At 44.0% G+C, this 19672-nt stretch overlaps 1 protein-coding gene across 1 annotated transcript in view; it reads right to left on the reverse strand.

The window, feature by feature from the left end:
* Positions 1–18273, reverse strand: part of MARCHF11 (membrane associated ring-CH-type finger 11) — a 139345-nt gene extending 121072 nt beyond the window's left edge. The window contains exons 1-2 of the mRNA XM_049861358.1: positions 17591–18273; positions 16183–16338 (exon numbers count right to left, since the gene is read on the reverse strand). Of these exons, the coding sequence (XP_049717315.1) occupies positions 16183–16338; positions 17591–18121 (687 nt within the window). The 5' untranslated portion in view covers positions 18122–18273. The remainder of the gene's footprint in view (positions 1–16182; positions 16339–17590) is intronic.
* Positions 18274–19672: the final 1399 nt, after the last annotated feature.

Here is a 19672-nt window from a genome sequence, read left to right on the forward strand (position 1 = left end):
GGAAAGACCAATAGCTAAAAAAGGACAACATGTTTGATAAAGTACAGGGTCAGTGAAAACGAGGGAAACCCTCCAGGAGATGAACTGATACACACTGGCTCAAACATCGGGCTGAAACACACCAAAGATTGTGAGGATGACGCAGGATTGAGCAAAGTTTAGTTGTTACACACAAGGTCATCGTGAGTCCCAGCAGACGCAACAACTAACAACATCATCAATGGCTATGTGGGAATCCCCGAGTGGGACCAACAGCTAGCATAATCAATCTGCTGCCAAGTAAAAAATTGGAGGTTCAAGTCCACCCAGAGCTGCCTTGGAAGGAAAGCCTGGCAATCCTTTCCCCCAAAATCAGCCATGGAAACTCTCTAGAGCACAGTTCTACTCTGACACACTTGAGGCTGCCATGATTCAGACCTAACTCCACGCCAGCTGGTTTTGTCTTTTATGGCTGTGCGGCTAAGAGCCCACGATGAAAGGCAAAGAAAGGTGGTCTGGGAGGGGACTGAAAGGGGATTTCACATTCAAGATTTCCTTTCAACTGCCAGGTGTGAGCTGGGGCATGTTTGGTCCCCTATTCACTGTGTCTTTCTGTTTAAAGAGATTGGAGGTTCCCCTGGAAATCTCCCTTCTACTTGTCCCCACTCAAAAGATGAGAGTGAGATGTTGTCAGGAAAAGGGAGAAAGATGCAAGGAGGCTAAAACAAACATTTACTGAATGCTCATTGTATGGCTGGCGTTGTGCTAGGCCAATGCTTATTACATGTTACTTCACCAAGTCTGAACAACGACCTTATATGGCTGATATTATTTCCTGTTGGAAAGATAAGGGCGCACAGATTCAGAGAAATTATTTCTGAAGGTGACCCAGTCATAAGGTGCAGTCCTTGTTAGTTGCCATCCAGTCAATTCCAGCTCATGGCAACCCCACATGTGCAGAGTAGAACTGCTCCACAGAGTTCTGAAGACAGTGATCTTTCAAAAGGAGATCACCAGGCCTGTCTTCTAAGGAGTCTCTGGGTAGATTTGAACCGCCAACGTTTCAGGTTGTAGTAGAATGCTTAACCATTTGCACCATCCAGATACTCCTGTAGAGGGCAAAGCAACCCAAAACCAAACCCATGGTCAATGAGTTGATTCTGACTACCTCTAACTACTGTCTACATTTGCAGATTCCAAACCCCATGCTCTAATCTATTCTCCTATTAAACTTTGTGTGTAAAAAATTTGCAAAGGTAACATAGAAAAGAAGTTAGTACTGGATAGGGAGTAACGGGGGGAGAGCAAAATATTTCCTGTGCCTTCTTGAACATTCTTTCACTAGAATGTAAGTAAAATCCCCTAATATCTGTGAGAGATGATATCCTTCTTAAAATCCTCCTTCTCTAACAGGTCGAACAAACCAAGGTGAGCTTGTGTGAATTTCACGAAACAGTTGCTCGTCCATTTGAACTATTTTGCAGCGGAGAGTATGATACAAATTGAGTAGGAAGAAGATGTCTGCCAAGATTCCAAGTCCCTGTGCAAAGAAGCATGACCGGGGGTTCCTACAATGCTAGATGCATATGCGGGAGGCTCCCTGGTGCCCAAATTAAGACTTTGGCCACTGGAAAAGGGGCTCAAAATGAAAAGGCACACTCAGGCATCAGAACTCTAGGACTATGATAAGGATGTGTTGCCCAGGTGTCATCAGCCAAAACAAACTAGCTCGAAATGATGAAATACTGAAGTGAAAGCAGATTTCCAGATGGTACCTGTCAGACCACACCACACCAAAGGGAAGCATGGGATAAGAAACGTCTCCTCAATCCGTTCTCCGATTGCTTCACCTATGTAGAAATGCTTCCAAGCTTTCTGTCATGTCTTTCCACGCGACCGATTCCCGTCCTCCTTTCCTCACAGAAGACTTGATTTGGCTAAATCATGTAGAACATCTTTGGAATTATGAGTTACGCTCACAGAGAAGACGTTCTCAGATATCCAAGGATCCAGAAAATATGAGCCACAGTACAGTTTTTCCCAACTGTGCGTGACCTCTGGGTTGGCCATCATTTCCTGGTAATTGTAGGAGCTTATCTCCTCCTCAGTGTACTCTGGGCTGTTCTTGGGGGTCAGGAGCACTCTCATTTTGCCCTCGGAGTCATCCCATTCGACGCTTAGAAGAGCCAAGAATAGAAGGAAGCTGAGTTTCCTTTGTCCCAACCCCTTAAGCAAAATGTCAGTCACATCCCAGTGAAGCTGCACGCCAAGGCAAAGCAGGAAATGAGCAAGGGGGATGCACCCTGTTCCCTTGCTCCATCTCCCCGCATTGGTGTGTTCTATTCGCCAGTGGAAAACATTTTAGAAGTTATGTTACAGGTGTACAAACCGCTTATCAAAAAAAAAAAAGTCGCCTTGTTTTCAGCCAGGTGGCAGATTTCACACCAAAAATTACATCCAGCAGGCATTCGTAGCAGCTTAAATATACCTATGATCCTACAGTCAAATTTCTAACAAATTATTCAAATTCCCTGAACAAACACTAAATGAAATCCTTCAACCAGTGACAACCACACAAAAGCGAGTATGTCACACCTGGGTAATTCAGCATTCACGGAGTCTTTCTTCACGACATTTCATTTTTGAAAAGAGCAGGTACGTCTCGCTGGACGCTTTTTTTTTTTAATTCTAGGTTTTTAAAAATAGATGGTTATATTAAGCCCTTTTCCTGTGGTCTGAAAAACTGAACATAACTGCCCAGGCAGCTTCAGAATAGACGGCATTACTGTAAGAAAAGCTCGAGAATGAGATGAACCCTAACAGCCAGGGGATGGGTAATGTGTATGCAATGAATGCAATTCGAGTTCCTTAAATCACACTCCCACTGCAGAAATGATAACATAACACCCATGATTCTTGGCCACCTTGCTCAAACGCTCACTTATGCATGCATTCATTCATTCAATAAATAGTCTTTGAATGCCCACAAAGTAACCAGGGAAATGAATCTCAGCTGCATTGAGCTGTTGTTTTTGTTGTATGCCGTCAAGGTGATTTCGACTCGTGGCAACCCTATATAACAACAGAATTGCCCCATAGGGTTTCCTAGACTATAATCTGTGTAGAAGCAGATAGCCAAGTCTTCTCCTGCAGAGCAACTGGTGGGTTTGAACCACTGACCTTTAGGTTAGCGGTAAGCACTTCACCACCAGGGCTCCTTATATATTAATCTATTAACACACACATACTCATATCTCATAGCAACTTACAGGGTCACTGTAAGTCAGAATCAAGCGATGGCAATGGGTACACACATATACATATACATACATACACACATATATGTATTATATGATTTATTCTAAACTTGTCACACCCACTGCTATGCGTGTCCCTCCCTTCAGAAGGCAGGCCTGGAAACTCCAAGCAAATTAAAATAATCTCATTTTACGACATTCAACAATGGATGTTCCAAGCACATCTGCTGGGTTGCAGTGAAGTCCTGGGAGGGCTGGCTTTAGTGACAGCCCTGAGAGCATTCTCTAAAAACACATTCCAAGTCTCTGTGAGATGTGGGGGTGGCCTGCTCCAGGGACCAAAAAAAAAAAAACATCAAGTCGATTCCAGCTCATGATGACTCCATGTGCTACAGAGTAGAACTGCTCCATAGGAGCTTCTGGCTGTAAACATTACGGAAGCAGATTGCCAGGACTTTCTTCCACCACGCTGCTGTGTGGGTTCCAACCGCCAACCTTCAGTTTAGTAGCTGAATACAAACTGTTCACGCCGCCCTGGGCCACTTAGGGATCATCCTGAAATGCCCCCGCCTAGTGCTTCTGACTTAACTAAAGCTGTTGTTGTTGTCGTTAGGTGCCGTGGAGTCAGTTCCGACTCATAGCGACCCCATATTCAACAGAACAAAACACTGCCCAGTCCTGTGCCATCCTCACAGTTGTTGGTACACCTGGGCCCATGGTTGCAGCCACTGTTTCAATCCATCTTGTTGAGGGTCTTCTCTTTTTCACTGGCCCTTCACTTTACCAAGCATGATATCCTTTTGACATTTAGGATTTGAGTTTGATACAACCAGGGATCCATTTAGAAGAAACAATGGTTTGAATATTTAATATTAACAAGTTAAGAGCACTGCATCCTGGAGCTAAACTGCTACCATTTCTGTGCGATACAAGTTTATGACGATTCACTCAAAATCACAAAGAAAGAAAAAAATTTAGAAACATTTCACCTGTTTAATTTCCTAAGGGGTCATAAACACCAGTAATCCATTTGTTTAAAGCAGGGTCCGGCAAACAACCATCTGTGGACCAGTTCACAAGTGTGTGAAACTCACATGGTTTCACATGTGAAAATTATATGAAATTCAAAGTTCAGGTCCAAGAGTAGCTTTGCTGAAACACAGCCACCCTCACTCCTTTATCTACTGTCTATGGCTGTTGCAGGTTTTGCATTACAATGGCAGAGTTGAGTGGTTACCACAGAAATGGTACAGCCCATAAAGCCTCAGATATTCACTACCTGGCCCTGTACAGACATGGTTTGGGGACCCCTGGTTACAAGAGCAAGATAAATGTTATCAAGTGGAAACATTCTGGAGGCATAACAACGTCCTTCCATCCCACCAGTGATCACATCTTACCACCCTAAGTTGCTTTGACCAGTAAGTCTGCCCAGCTCTGTATTTTACAGACAAATGGGTGGAGGGACAAAGAAAGCAACGAGGTAGAAGTTGTCAACAATGGAAACACACTTAAAAAGAGCTAGAAAATGTAGAAAGCAGATGTGTGTGGACAAGAAAGTCCTGGAGAACAAGTAAGAAGCCAATACTTGCTCATTACAGTTCCCTTGTTGTGTGAGACAAGCACTGTGCCCTAAAATACATTTTTGTTCATATATTCTCCAATTTTCAGTGCTTTCAAGCGACCAGAAAGAATATCCAGGTGTCTTATTCATGTCATTGTCTTATTTTCTTTGCTTGCAATGATGTGACCATTAAGAAAAGTGAATCTAGACATGGAACCACCAGTTTTCATACCAGAAAACTATTTTTTAGTTCGAGAGGTCTATTTGAAGGTATGATGGAACTGGGTTTTTTTTTTTTTCATGTTGCTAAAATGAGCAGAATTATGAAGGGGTAAAAATATAGCTACTATTTGGGACTTTTTCTATCTTCTGTTCTTGCCATCAGCTCCTGCTCTTTGCTTTGATAGAACAATAATTTAGCATCAACTAAGGCAAATGGAGCCCTGGTGGCATAGTGGTTAAGCCTTTGGCTGCTAACCAAAAGGTTGGCAGTTTGTATCCACCAGCTGCTCCTTGGAAACCCTATTTGGGAAAGTTCTACTCTGCCCTATAGGGTTGCTATGTGTCAGAATCGATTCAATGTCAATAGGTTTAGGTTTTGTTTGTTTTTTTTTTTTCTTTTTTGATTTAAGGCAAACGAAAAGGATTTTAAATAAAAAGGTATACATGAGGGAAAAAAATGAAAGGTCTGGAGAATATCACCCATAAGAACCACATCGTCCCCAAACTGCCCTCTGTAAAGGGTAAAGGCAAACAGCAGCGCACACTTCCCGAAATGGCCTACTTCTCTTACTAGTACCATCTCAGAACCATCTGGCTTTTGAGGAAAGTGTAAAATCACCATACATATAGCCTCTACACAGAACAAGATGGCTCTCAGAGTACACAAAGCAGAATTTACATATTTTATACAGTAGAGAATCATAAATCTGTCCTAGTAAGGGTCGCTATGAGTTGGAATCAACTCGATGGCAGTGGGTTTGGTTTTCTGGTTTTAGTGAGTAAAACGCAGATTCGTGGGTTTTGGGAATCAGCAAGCAAATGAAACAAAAATCACCTCACAGGCGAGGGAATTGCCGTGTGATGTGTTCTTCATTCATTTTGACACTTTTAATTACCTATAAAAATATGCCATTCTATACATTTAAATATTAAATTTTAACACTGTTTTTAACTTAGGCATGGTGATACAAAGCCTCCCCAGAGCTTACTGCCTGCTATGAGACCTACAGACACCGCTAGGGAGAATAACAATTTGAGAAAAAAGTGTTGGCTCGCCATGATGTCAACACGCTTCTCGAGCAGCCAGATGTTTTAAGGCAGAAAATGTAAACGCCTTGCAGGATTTCAGATGCAGTGAGCCACAAAACACTGACGCGGTTCTTGCTGTGTTTTCTTACTACCTTCCTAAAGCGCAGCGGATTTGCCATAAGGATCTGTCAGCGTCTCCTACTGCATCAGCCACGTCACCATCGCAACTCAGTCATTTCTGAAGGTAGAAATAACCCTTTCAAGATGGGGCTCCATTTAGGAAAATAATGACCATGGGGACCTCAAGAAGTTAATAAAATTCTACAAGTGCCTTACATACAAGTCCAGAAACTGTGCTTCAGATTGACAGCCAAGATGAGCTCACCTGGTGCCAAATTCCTCCCTAGTTCAACTATCACGGTGACTCCCAGAGTTTTAAGAATATAATGAAAATGGAAAGTACCCTCAGGTTACGCTCCCGCCTATGAGACTTTCAGTTGTTCTTACTGCTGTGACAAGACCCGCTGCTGGCAGCAGCTTTCAGTGCTTAAAGGAAAAGCAGTAAGGGGAAGACTACTAGAAACCTTACAAGCTAGTAAAATGGCCAGGAGCCTAATAGCCACAAAAGTACATGGTCCATGGGTTAAGTCTCAATCCCTTACCAGGCAGGTAAGGCAGGTAAGGCTTTTTCTGACCCAATGAGTAACAGAGCAGGAGGAAGGGGAGTTGGTAGATGCTGCTGTGTGAGGTAACTGATGCTCAGCCAACTGCCTGCGCTTCTTCCTGACTGCCCCCAGGGACTTCCAGCGTTTCTCTGGCCGCCTGGCCTAAGCACATCCATCCCACCAACCCGGAGCTTCCCAAAGTATAAACAAACAATGGCTGCCTGGCAGCTGAACAGCACTGCCCTGTGCCTGGCCCCATTTGAAAGGATCTCCTAACTCCAATTATGAGCAGACACCACAAAACATGCAAACGAGGCCCACAGTGAGGTGCTCTGGAGCATCACCTGTTCTCCAGCACTGAGATGACTGTATCTCACTCCACCAGATTAAAAAAAATACTTATTCATTATTTACGATAGCTTTTTTAACTTAGCTAGAAACTGAGATAGGCTCCCAGAAGGAAAAACCCAAAAAATCAACCCATTCCTGTCAAGTTGATTCCAACTCATGGCAACCCTACAGGACAGAGTAGAACTGCCCCATAGTTTCCAAGGAGTGCCTGGTGGATTCGAACAGCTGACCTTTTGGTTAGGAGCCGTAGCACTTAACCACTATGCCACCAGGGTTTCCCAGAAAGGCCAGTCAAAATCCAGGGCAGAAGAAGGACATGGGAAGAAAAGTCATTAATTTTACTTTGGTAGCAGTAAAAAAAAAAAAAAATTTTTTTTTTTTAGCAGTAGACTGAAGGGATTACGGTGACCAGTGAGCAGTGAGCAACTGAAAGCCCCCAACTCTTAGAGGATTGAATGAGTTATAATAACCAGGGCCAACATTCATTTGACACCCCCTCTGTGCCAGGCTATACGTACTTGGCATATACTTATGTATTTGATCCTCTAAATAATTTATGAGAGCACCATTACTATTCCCTTTTTAAAGATAAGTAGTAAACTGAGGCACAAAGAGTTTAAGTAACTTGCCCAAGGTAACATAGCTATTACCGTCCATTTATATTACATTTTTCTATCCATAGGCAGTACAGTATGTCTTTTATAGCAACAGTTTAAAGCATCCAGTACAATACTTATCCAGTAAAATGCTATATCTGCAAATATCCATATTTATTGAAAATGTACTGACAGCATTCATAAACTGGGATATCACTTGATTAATTTAAAATGTCACCAACATCGCAAAATAAATTTGATCTTCTATATTCTTGCATTTCGCTAATTTTAGGCCATTCTCTGAGAGACAAAGCAAAATTAGCTTTTCCTCTTAACATATCATGAATGCATCATCTGGGGTATGTTGATAAACAAAACAGATTCTACAAGAGGGAGGAAGTTAAATTCATCTTAATTACCTCAAACGTCTTAAACATTAACCCCTACCACTAATGATATAGAATTAAAGTTTAAATCTTTTTCTAGAGGATACCTGTGCTAGCTTTCTAGTGGATCATGCTGCTGAGCATCACTGAAATTCAACTAAATAGAGAAGTTTAGGTTAAAATTCTCAAAGCTTTCTAATCTCAGTGGAAACCACAAATAAAACTAAGGTGTCAGACTCACTGTAGCAGGTGTCCTTCACACGCACCTGTCTCCTGGCTGTTTCTTTCCCTTCTAGGTTCCCATCTCCCTCTGCGCACCACCGTGGTAGCAATCCCTCTGAAAGTCCTTGAGTACAGGAATAAAGCCTCATTGGTGGAGTCAACATTTCCATATATTTTTTTTCGCCTCCTTTGGTTCAGAGCCTCTCCATCTCCAAGGAAGTTATGATGATGCCTGCTGACCAATGTGGACTAGATAAAGGACCAAATGCAGAGACCCTGGTCAGGTAGGTGGAGCTATTTTAGAAACTACCTCTTACGGTGTACTAAAGATGGCCATTCTTTAAAAGAAGGGCCAAACTCCAGAGATGGAGTCTATTTTCCCCTCTCTTGAATCCAGATTGGTCCTGTAACTTGTTTTACCCAAGAGAATGCAGAAGTGAAACTGTCATTTCCCAAGCTGGGCCTTCAGAGGTCTCTCACTCTTACTCTCACACTCTTAGAACCCAACCATCATGTTGTGCAAAGCCCAAGTCCCACGGAGAGAAAACTAAGGCAGCAAATGACAGCCCCAGCTGAGCCTCCCTCCAAAAGCCAGCACCAACAACAAGTCAAATGAGTGAGCCATCTTGGATGTTCCAACCCAGTCAATCCTCTGGATGACTGCAGCTCCAGATGGCACCACACGTGGAGAAGAACCTCCCAGCCCAATCAACCTCAATCAACCCACAATCTTGAGTGATAATGATAATTATTATTAGTTGTTTAAGCCACTGAGTATTGAGATGGTTTGTTCTACAGCAATAGACAGTGAAAACATTTCCAGACCCTCCTAGAGACCGGGCTGAAACTAGTTCCCTGCTCCACTCAATCTGACATGGGACAGTAATGACAGACCCAGGATCAGCAAGGCAGTTAAGCTGAGTTTGAGAAGAACACTTGCCAGTGTGGGGGTATGGTGGCTAAGACCATGAACTCTGGAGCCAGACTGACCTGAGCCTGAATCTTGGCTTTGCCCTATAATACTAAGTACTAGTAGAAGTTACTTAACTTTTCAATGCCTCAGTTTCTTTTTCTGTAAAACAGTGACAATAATATTCCCCACCTCATAGGTCTATTACGATTATTCAACTTCAGGATATGTAAAGCCTTTAAAACAGTGCCTGGCACACAGTACGTGTTCACTAAAGGTTCTCTCTTACTATTATTATTTATTCACTGCTCTGTTCTATATTCAAGGAACCATCAGCTCACAGCTGTGGGAAGAGTTCCATCCTTGGGACAGAGGGATATGGAAAGTGAACGGGATGGCCATTAAAGGTTTTCTGTTTGATCCTGCACCATAAGGAAATGGATCTCCACCATAAAAATATGAACTAAATCTAAAAAAGGCTAAATTTAATTGGCCTTGCCATAGTGAGGGAGAAAGCCAGAAATCAGAGTGAACACCCAGTTCATGAGTCATCCACAACAGAAATGTCCAACAGAAATTTGACCAAAGTGTATGTGAGAATAAACTACTCCTATGTGTAACCGTCTATACTTTGGGAACCTTAAAACTGATTTCTGTTAATTAAGAATACCAAGCTTTATATGTATGTAATGCAGTCCTGAAAAGTTATTTCATCTCTGGCATAATCTAAGCTACCTTCATCACACTCGCATCAACTTTGCTTCTAAATCTTCTAAATATTATTTTGTGGTTCGCTGCAACAATCGATCAGGTTACAGATCGTGGTAGTATTTGCAGATGCCATAATGAAATCCTAAACGAGTTAATAATGCCATTTTGTTGCTTTTATTGCTGTTACATACACAGTTTGGGGAATTGCTTTTGTTAAAATAATTACTGAATCATTTTCCAAAATGAGACAAAACACAATAGTACTTTTTTGCTACATTACTGAAATTACTAAATAGTAGTTTTGTACTAGTCCTCTGTCTCTTCTGTTTTAAAATGAACATCAAAGACCTATTTCTATTTACTTCAAAATTAATCATCCCAAATTAATTAATATCTAGAAGCCATAAGCTAAAGTTTTGTTTTTTTAAATGGTGATATCCTATTTTTATCATTCTTTTTTTTTTTCCCACTTATTAGACATGTTGTTACGTGCCGTCAAGTCGATTCTGACTCATAGTGAAACTGTCTGGCAGAGTAGAAATACCCCATAGGATTTCGTAGGCTGTAATCTTTATCAGCCACCACTCGTCTGTCAGTTTGTCACACTGTGGGGGCTTGCATATAGCTGTAAATGCTGGAAGCTATACCACTGATATTTCAAATACCAGCTGGTTCACCCAGAGCAGACAGGTTTCAGCTGAGCTTCTAGACTAAGACACGCAAAGAAGAAGGATCTGGTGATCGACATAAAAAAAAAATTGGCCACTGAAAACTTCATGAACAGCAGTAGAACATTATCTGATATAGTGCCTGATGGTGAAGCCCAAAGGTTCGAAGGCACTCAAAATACAACCGGGGAAAGCCGCCTCCTCAAAGTACAGTCATCCTTAACAACATGGATGTAGTCAAGCTTTCAGGACCTTCATTTGCTTATGTGGTACAAGTCAAAATGAGAAGATATAGCTGCAAATATCAATTAATTGTTGGGTCAGGGAATGTACAAAGTATAAATCTAGGAAAACTGGAAGTCATCAAAAATGAAACGGAATGAATAAAGATTGATATCCTAGGCATTAGTGAACTGAAATAGACTGGTAGTAGGCATTTTGAATCCGACAATCATATGTTCTACTATGCCAGAAATGACAAAATGAAGAGGAATGGCATCACATTCATCATCAAAAAGAATATTTCAAGCTCTATCCTGGAGTACAACACTGTCAGTGATAGGGTAATATCCACACACCTAGAAGGAACACAAGTTAATAAGACTACGACTCAAATTTCTGCACCAATCACTAGTGCCAAAGATGAAGAAATTGAAAATTTTAATTAACTTCTGCAGTATGAAATCGATCAAATAAGCAATCAAGATGCACTGATAATTACTGGTGATTGCAATGTGAAAGTTGGAAACAAAGAAGCAGCAGTAGTTGGAAAATATGGCCTTAGTGATAGAAACAATGCCCGAGATAACATGATAGAAATTTGCAAGACCAAAAACTATTCATTGGAAATACCTCTTTTCAAAAGCACAAACAGTGACCATACACGTGGATTTCGCCAGATGGAATACACAGGAATCAAATCAACTACATCTGTAGAAAGTGACAATGGAAAAACTCAATATCATCAGTCAGAACAAGACCGAGGGCCAACTGTAGGACAGATAATCAACTGCTCATACGCAAGTTCAAACTGAAGCTGAAGAAAATAAGAACAAGGCCACGAGACCCAAAGTAAACCTTGAGTACATATCACCTGAATTCAGAGACCATCTCAAGAACAGATTTGACACATCGAACACTAATGGCCAAAGACCAGAGGGTTATGGAATGGCATCAAAGACTTCATACATGAAAAAAACAAAAGGTCATCAAAAAGAAAGAAAAGACCAACGTGGATGTCAGAAGAAACTCTGAAAGTTGTTCTTCAATGTAGAGTAGCTACAGCAAAAGCAAGAAATGACAAAGTAAAAGAGATGAACTGAAGCTTTCAAAGGGTGGCTCGAGAAGACAGCATATTATAATGATATGTGCAAAGACCTGGAGTTAGAAAACCAAAAAGAAGAAGATGTGCAGCATTTTTCAAGCTGAAGGAACTGAAGAAAATATTCAAGCCTTGAGTTGCAATATTGAAGGATTCTATGAGTAAAACTGACTCGATGGCAGCGGGTAGTGGGTGGGTGGGTATGAGTAAAATACTGAACGACACAGGAAGCATCAAAAGAAGATGGAAGGAATACACAGAGTCACAATATCAAAAAGGATTGGTCAACATTCCACCATTTCAGGGAACAGCTGTCATGGATTGAATTATGTTCCCCCCAAAAAATGTGTGTATCAACTTGGTTAGGCCATGATTCCCAGTACTGTGTAGTTGTCCTCCATTTTGTAACTGTAATTTTATGTTAAAGAGGATTAGGGTGGGATTGTAACACCCTTACCGAGGTCACATCTCTAATCCAATGTAAAGAAAGTTTCCCTGGGGTGTAGCCTGCACCAGCTTTTATCTCTCAAGAGATAAAAAGAAAAGGGAAGTGAGCAGAGAGGAGGACCTCACACCACCAAGAAAGCAGTGCCAGGAGCAGAATGCATCCTTTGGACCCAGGGTGCAAAGAAGCTCCTAGTCCAGGGGAATATTGATGAGGTGGCTGACAGAAAGAGAAAGCCTTCGCCTGGAGCTGACACCCTGAATTTGGACTTTTAGCCTACTTTATTGTGAGGAAATAAACCTCTTTTTGTTAAAGCCATCCACTTGTGGTATTTCTGTTACAGCAGCACTAGATGACTAAGACAATAGAATATGCTCAAGAATCAAAGGTATTGAAGGAAGAAGTCCAAGCTGCACTGAATGCATTGGCAAAAAACAAGTCTCCAAGAATTGACAGACTATCAATTGAGATATTTCAACAAACAGATGCAATGCCGGAAGCACTCTCTCAGCTATGCCAAGAAATTTGGAAGGCAGCTACCTGGCCAACCAACTGGAAGAGATTCATAACTGTGCCCATTCCAAAGAAAGGTAATCCAACAGCCTGTGGAACTTATCAAATGATATCATCAAGTCATGTTTTCAATTGCCTCGTAAGTGTATGAAAGTTGGACAATGAATAAGGAAGACCGAAGAAGAACTGACATCTTTGAATTATGGTATTGGCAAAGAACACTGAATATACTATGGGCTGCCAGAAGAATGAACAAATCTGCCTCGGAAGAAGTATAACAATGACTGTGAGGATGGTGCAGAACTTGGCAGTGTTTCCTTCTGTTGTAGAGGGTCGCTACGAGTTCGATCCAACTCAACAGCACCTAACAACATCGCTAATATCACACGCAAGTAAAATTGTGCTAAGATAATTCAAAACTGGCTGCAGCAGTACATGGACAGAGAACTGCCAAAAATTCAAGCCAGATTCAGAAGAGGATGTGGAAAGAGGAATATCATTGCTGACATCAGATGGATCTGGGCTGAAAGCACAGAATACCAGAAAGATGGTTACCTGTGTTTTCCTGACTATGCAAAGGCATTCAACTGTGTGGATCGTAACAAATTTTGGATGACATTGCAAAGAACGGGAATTCCAGAACACTTAACTGTGCTCGTGAAGAACCTTTACACAGACCAAGAGATGTTGTTCAAACAGAACAAGGGTATACTGCATGGTTTGAAATCTGGAAGGTGTGTGCCAGAGTTTTACCCTTTCACCATGCTTATTCAATTTGTATGCTGAGCAATCAATCCAAAAAGTTAAACTATATGAAGAAGAACGTGGCAGCAGGACACATGCAGATGATATAACCTTGCTTGCTGAAAATGAAGAGGACTTGAAGCACTTACTGATGATGATAAATGACTACAGCCTTCAGTAGTATGGATTACACTTCAACATAAAGTACAAAAATCCTCACAACTGAACCAATAAGCAACATCATGATAAACAGAAAAGACTGAAGTTGTTAAGGATTTCATTTTACTTGGCCCCACAATCAACAGCCATGGAAGCAGCAGTCAAGAAAAAGGATGGATTGCATTGGGCAAATTTGCTGCAGAAGACCTCTTTGAAGTGTTAAAAAGAGAACATGTCACTTCGAGGCCTAAGATGGGCCTGACCCCAGTCATCGTATTTTTCATTGTCTCATATGCATGAGAAAGTTAGACAATGAATAAGGAAGACCAAAGAAGAATTGATGCCTTTGAATTACGGTGTTGGTGAAAAATATTGAATATACCATGGACTGCCAGAAGAAGGAAAAATCTGTCCTGGAAAAAGTACAGCCAGAATGCTCCTTAGAAGCGAGGATGGCGAGACCTCACCTCACATACTTTGGACATGTTATCAGGAGGGACCAGTCCCTGGAGAAGGACATCATGGTTGGTAAAATAGAAGGTCAGCGAAAAAGAGGAAGGCTTTCAACGAGATGGATTGACACTGTGGCTGCAACCATGGGTTCAAACATAGCAACAATTGTGAGGATGGAGCAAGACCGGGCAGTGTTTCCTTCTGTTGTACAGAGGGTTGCTATAAGTCAGAACCAGCCTAATGGCACCTAACAGCAGCAGTCTTTACTGCAGCATTTCACCAGGTCTTTTCTCCAGCTAAGTTAAAGTTTTTTAAACACATAGCATTCCGTTTCAGCACCTACCTATGGCACTTTCCGTTGGACAATTATAAATGGAGCTCCAAAGCTCTCCACTTCTCATCTGTCCACATACTTGTATTCATTAAAAATATTGTAGCTCCAATTATACTACTCACGTCCTGTTCTTTGGAAATGGTTCCACCTGTTTTTCCAGACAACTATGACGGATCCGTAAATTGATACCCAAGGAGCTCAATCAATTAGATGTTCTGGGAAAATGTGTCAGGCTTGTGCCTATCTTCAGCATGACAACATTGCTCGTCCACATTAGTTATGCTTCCTCTTTCCAAATTATTTATAAGCCTCAGGTCAGCTTGAAAAAGTTCATACTTTCATTTTATGCTTGCTAATCATGCCTTAAGTGGAGACTATCAGAGATGCAAATTAATTGCAAACTATATGAAGGATGCACAAATTAAAAACCACACCATTTAAATTATTAATGCAGCAGTAATTCAGGGTCCTTCGGCAAACATGAACAATTCCATCTATTTTATAGCACTCAGTGCAAACTCAATTTGGCAATTTAAGTAGAAACAGGGAAGACCTGGTTTTCCTACTTTATTCCTCTCCCCACTTTTCAATTTCCTCTTCCTTTTCCTTCCATTGGAAACCCTGGTGGTGTAGTAGTTAAGTGCTACGGCTGCTAACCAAAGGGTCTGCAATTTGAATCCACCAGGCGCTCCTTGGAAACTCTGTGGGGCAGTTCTACTCTGTCCTATAGGGTCGCTATGAGTCGGAATCGACTCGACGGCACTGGGTTTGGTTTTTTTTGTTTGTTTCCTTCCATTACCTCCTTAGCCTCTGGTTTTGAACCCTATCCTTTCTGTGTCTGCTTAACTTCAGCCCCATCGCACTACCAGCTCTGATCAATTAATTACACAATTCCCTACTTTAAGATGTCATTCTTAATACTTTGTATTTTACCTTCCAGCAGTCTATTCAAAGAGCCTGAATCAGTTCCACCACAGAAAAGAAATTACAAGCCTACATTTCCAAGGACATCTGTCGGCTTACACATATTATGCTGTTACGTGATTATACGCAAAGAATTTGAGAATACATTCCAATCACAGTGGCGTTATGGGAAGTAACTGTTGGGAATACTTCAGCACCTACTGTGTAGGTGAACACGGCAAAAAGGGAAAGTCGCCAAAATTTACCTGTGAAACAGCCCAAATGAAAAAGAAACCCTAGTTAAGAGAAAACAGTATTCAGATTAGAATTAATAGGGTTAGCCAAATTTTCCAGAGTGGTATGGTTTGGCTTTCCTGGCATCTGCTTTCCATAAATGGAGCCAAGCCACGGCTTAAATGCTTAAACGCACAAAAGATTACTAACATAAACTGCGGAACATTTCTAATTAATAAAATCGATTTAATTGGCATCTAAGACACTTTAACAATTTGCCTTTTTTAGAAAGACACATGGGTATCCATTAATCGATAAATGACAAATCAATAAAGGAAACCATTTGATTTAAAACATCTTTTGAGCTTCTCAGATGAAATGTCACGGCTCGCTACAAATTCTAAATCTTGTGAGTTTTCCTAAAACGTTTTTAAGTAGCAGTAGTCAATATCCTTAATCATAACTCAGGCAAAATTATTTCAGGCAAAAAAAAAAAAAAAAAGCGTGAGCACTCACCTGGCAAGGCTGCTTCATTTTAATTGCTATGACGTGGTATCTGTAACAGCACAGCTCGCAGGTCCAGGAGCCTCTCTCACTAATCCATTTCAGCAAGCACAGCTGATGTGTATACCGAACTGACCCGTCGCATCGGCAGGGGTTCAACAGCTCACCCTAAAAAGAAACCAGCTCAGCATGAATATTGATGCCTCTGTCTCTATTTTTAAAAGCCAACGCTTGCTTTCTTGCCTTTCAAAGCCACTTTCCCAGAAGGATACAGGCATCAAGCCCTAGCCTCGAAAACGAAATTAAAATTTTATACCTCTGATGGGAATGAGACTAAAAGTCTTAAAACTGTTTCCAAGATCCTGCTTAGAGCTGTGACATCAATGTTCTACCAACACACAACACATCTCCAAGATAGAACTCCCAATGCCCTTGGGGAAAAGCTGTACTATTAAATCTCTTTAATAACTTTTAAGTGGATGGTTAGATGCATTTCCTCTGCAGTTATTCTCAATCGTTGCTAAAGAAGAAACACATGGCATCCCAGAAAGTAGCCTGCAATAGCGTTGAGCTTTCGTTTTCTTCTAAATGTAGCATCATAAATATTGACTTCGGGCACTGTATTCCTGAAAGCTTGCATATTCCTATGCAGTTGCCTTACTTTTTGAAATATTAAGCCTAATGTTTTCTCAGACCAGGTATTTTGTAAGAAAGCTATGTTATCCTATCGTCTGCATGAATTTTTTCACACAAGTTTGTATGCATGCCACTCTAATGGAGTTTATAATTTTAGAATGGCGATGTAACAAAACATAAAGTATCTGATTGATTAAAGAGCCTTTTCCTTCACAAGGTCAAAGTAAATTCCTACTGCTCTTGTAAAAATTCACATGCTTTTCACATCAGTAAGATGAAGTCACCAAGATTTGCAATAGGAAAGACCTTGTTTTTTTGGTTGTGTCATGACTCACCCCGTTTGTATTCTAAGATTATATCCTCAGGGTACACTTGTAGAAAAAAGACTTCACCTTAGGATATATTTGTATGAAAAGGACTTCAATTTACATCCTATAGGTTTGACTCTACGAATAAACAAAAATCCACTTAGTAATTCGTAAACGAGATACTTACAGCATTATTATTAAAGCACCTGAGGAATGTGCAAAACAAAGTGGAGGGGAAAAAAGTGTACATGACATCAAGTCTTGTGTTGGGCACCAGAACGTGGATCTACCTTCACCGAAAAGGGAAGAGGAGCACACAGTGGCCACGGCTCCTGCCACGGGACCGGGCAAGCCATGCAGGAGCTGAACGGCAGGCGAGCTCTGTCCCTGGTGCTGAACGTTCGGGCGCCACAAGCCGGGCCGGCTCAACCCCACCGAGCACGCCGCCAGCTGCCCCGGGTCCCGCCGGGCCTTACCTGCTCGGCGCCCTGGAAGCAGATCTTGCAGATGGGCTGTTGGTGCTGGTGCCCGGCGCGCTGGTCGCCGCTGCTGCTGCTGCTGCGGCTGCTGCACACCGAGCGTGTCTCGGGCTGCCCGCCGGCGCCCCGCCGTTCGCCCTCCCCGCCCGCGCCGTCCTCGGGCTCCCCGGGACCGCTCTTCCCCGCCGCCGCCTCGGGGGCCGCCGCCTCCGGAAGGCTTCTGACGCCTTCCCCAGCGTCGCCGGCCGCCGACACCTCGTCGATGGGCGGAAGAAGCGGCAGAGGCGGCGGCGGCAGCTCGTCCGCGCCCCGGCGCCGCGGGGCCACCTCCGGCGGCGGCTCGTCGGGCCCCGCGGCGCGCTCTGGGGGCGCGGGCAGCGGCGGCAGGTAGCGCGGAGGCGCGGGGGCCCGGGCCGGCTCTCCCGGCGGCGGCGGCGGCGGCGGCGGGGAGGGCTGCGGGAGCAGCTCGGCGTCCCCGCTGTCCGCCCGGTGGCACCCGCTGCCGCTGTGGCCGCCCTCCAAGCTCATGGTGCCGCCGCCGCCCTCCTGGCGGCCCGCTGGCCGGCCGGGCTCGGGCTGCAGCCCAGGGAGCGCGCAGGGGCGGGAGGAAGAGGGAGGGAAGGAGGAGGGAGGAGCGGGGAGGGGACGCGGCGGGCCCGGCGACGGCGGCAGAAGCGACTGCTCCGAGGAGCCGCCCGCTCGGCTCTGATGAAGGCGGTGCGGGATTCGGCTGCGCGTAAGAGCCGCTCCGTGGGGGGCGGGGGAGGAGAGGGGGCGGGGCGGGCTCGAGCTGGGGGGAGGGGCGGGCTCCGTGCGGAGGGGCAGGGCCGGGCCGGGGGGATTCCCCCACCTTCCCCCCCACCCCCCCACCCCCGACCCCGCCCCGGGCCGCTCACGTCGGTTCCGGGGCGGGTTACCTCTGTCTCCAAAGGGCGCGGCACTGCGGCTCTGTTGAGGGGTGGGGGTGGGGGTCCAGGCCAGCGGGGCCAGAAGCGGTTACTTGGTGGGCAAGTGGGATGGGCCGGTGGGGGCCGAAGGGTCGGACCCTAAACCTGTTTGGGAGTGGGAGCGTGGGCGCTGATGCCCTGAGAGCGCCGGAGCCGGGAGACCAGGGCCCGCGAGACCGGGCACTGTAACCGTCGCTCCCGGCGAGCGCTCCCCGCTCTCCGCGCCCTCTCCCTCAAGGGCACTCACTGATCCACCAGAGCCCTAAAACGAGTTTCTGGAACCTGTGTCCTCCCCTTGTCCGACTCGTCCCTGACTCCTCCCGGCATCCTCCTCTCGCCCACCCGCCTGCAGTGAGCAGCCAAGTTTATTTGTAAATACCTTGGCAACCCGGCGGTCGGAGGGTTATTTCCTGGAGTGGTTCCCTCCAGGGAACCCTGGTGCCAGGTTCTGTGGCATGTGTTCAGTTTCATCCTTGCTGTGTAAAGGACTCGAATGACACCTCCCCGTCCTCGGAAAAGTGGCTGCGACCTTCGATCTCCAGCGATTTTACGCACCCCGAAGCCGGTTTCTCTGTAACAACCCCGCAAAACCTCTCTGGCACACATGTTCCGGGCAGAGCCGCAGTACCCCGGGCCCTTTCCTAAACTCTCACCTGTAGGAACTGCATGGAACACCGTGTACGTGCAGTAGTTTCCAGATTCATGGAGTGTGAAATCTTAAGTATTGGATTTATGTTCCTCAGTGTGTCTATCTAAATCGGCGGTGATTTTCCCCGTCGTAACGCCGGGATGTCTTTGACACCGCTGACTTGCTCTCCCAGGAGTCCTTTTTTGGCTGCATTTCATAGCTCGACACCCAGGACCAGAGAGGCTAAGTAAGGTGCTCAAGGTCACACAGGACTATTAACAAAAATCTTTTGAGCTCCCTGACTCCTGATTTTCTGGCACAAACTCTAAACGATTTTTTTTTTTTTTTTCTCATTCTCTTCCCTGCCTCCTTACGTAGCATTGTAGTACACGGTGTGTTTGGTGGCAGTGACTTCCATCAATAATTAGGCGTTCTGAAATAGTTGAGATAAACTACCAACTTGAGTTAATTTTTCCATTTTACGCTTGGGCAGCAAGTTTGCTG

This window comes from Elephas maximus, chromosome 2, assembly GCF_024166365.1.
Source record: "Elephas maximus indicus isolate mEleMax1 chromosome 2, mEleMax1 primary haplotype, whole genome shotgun sequence".
NCBI classification, from domain to species: Eukaryota; Metazoa; Chordata; class Mammalia; order Proboscidea; family Elephantidae; genus Elephas; species Elephas maximus.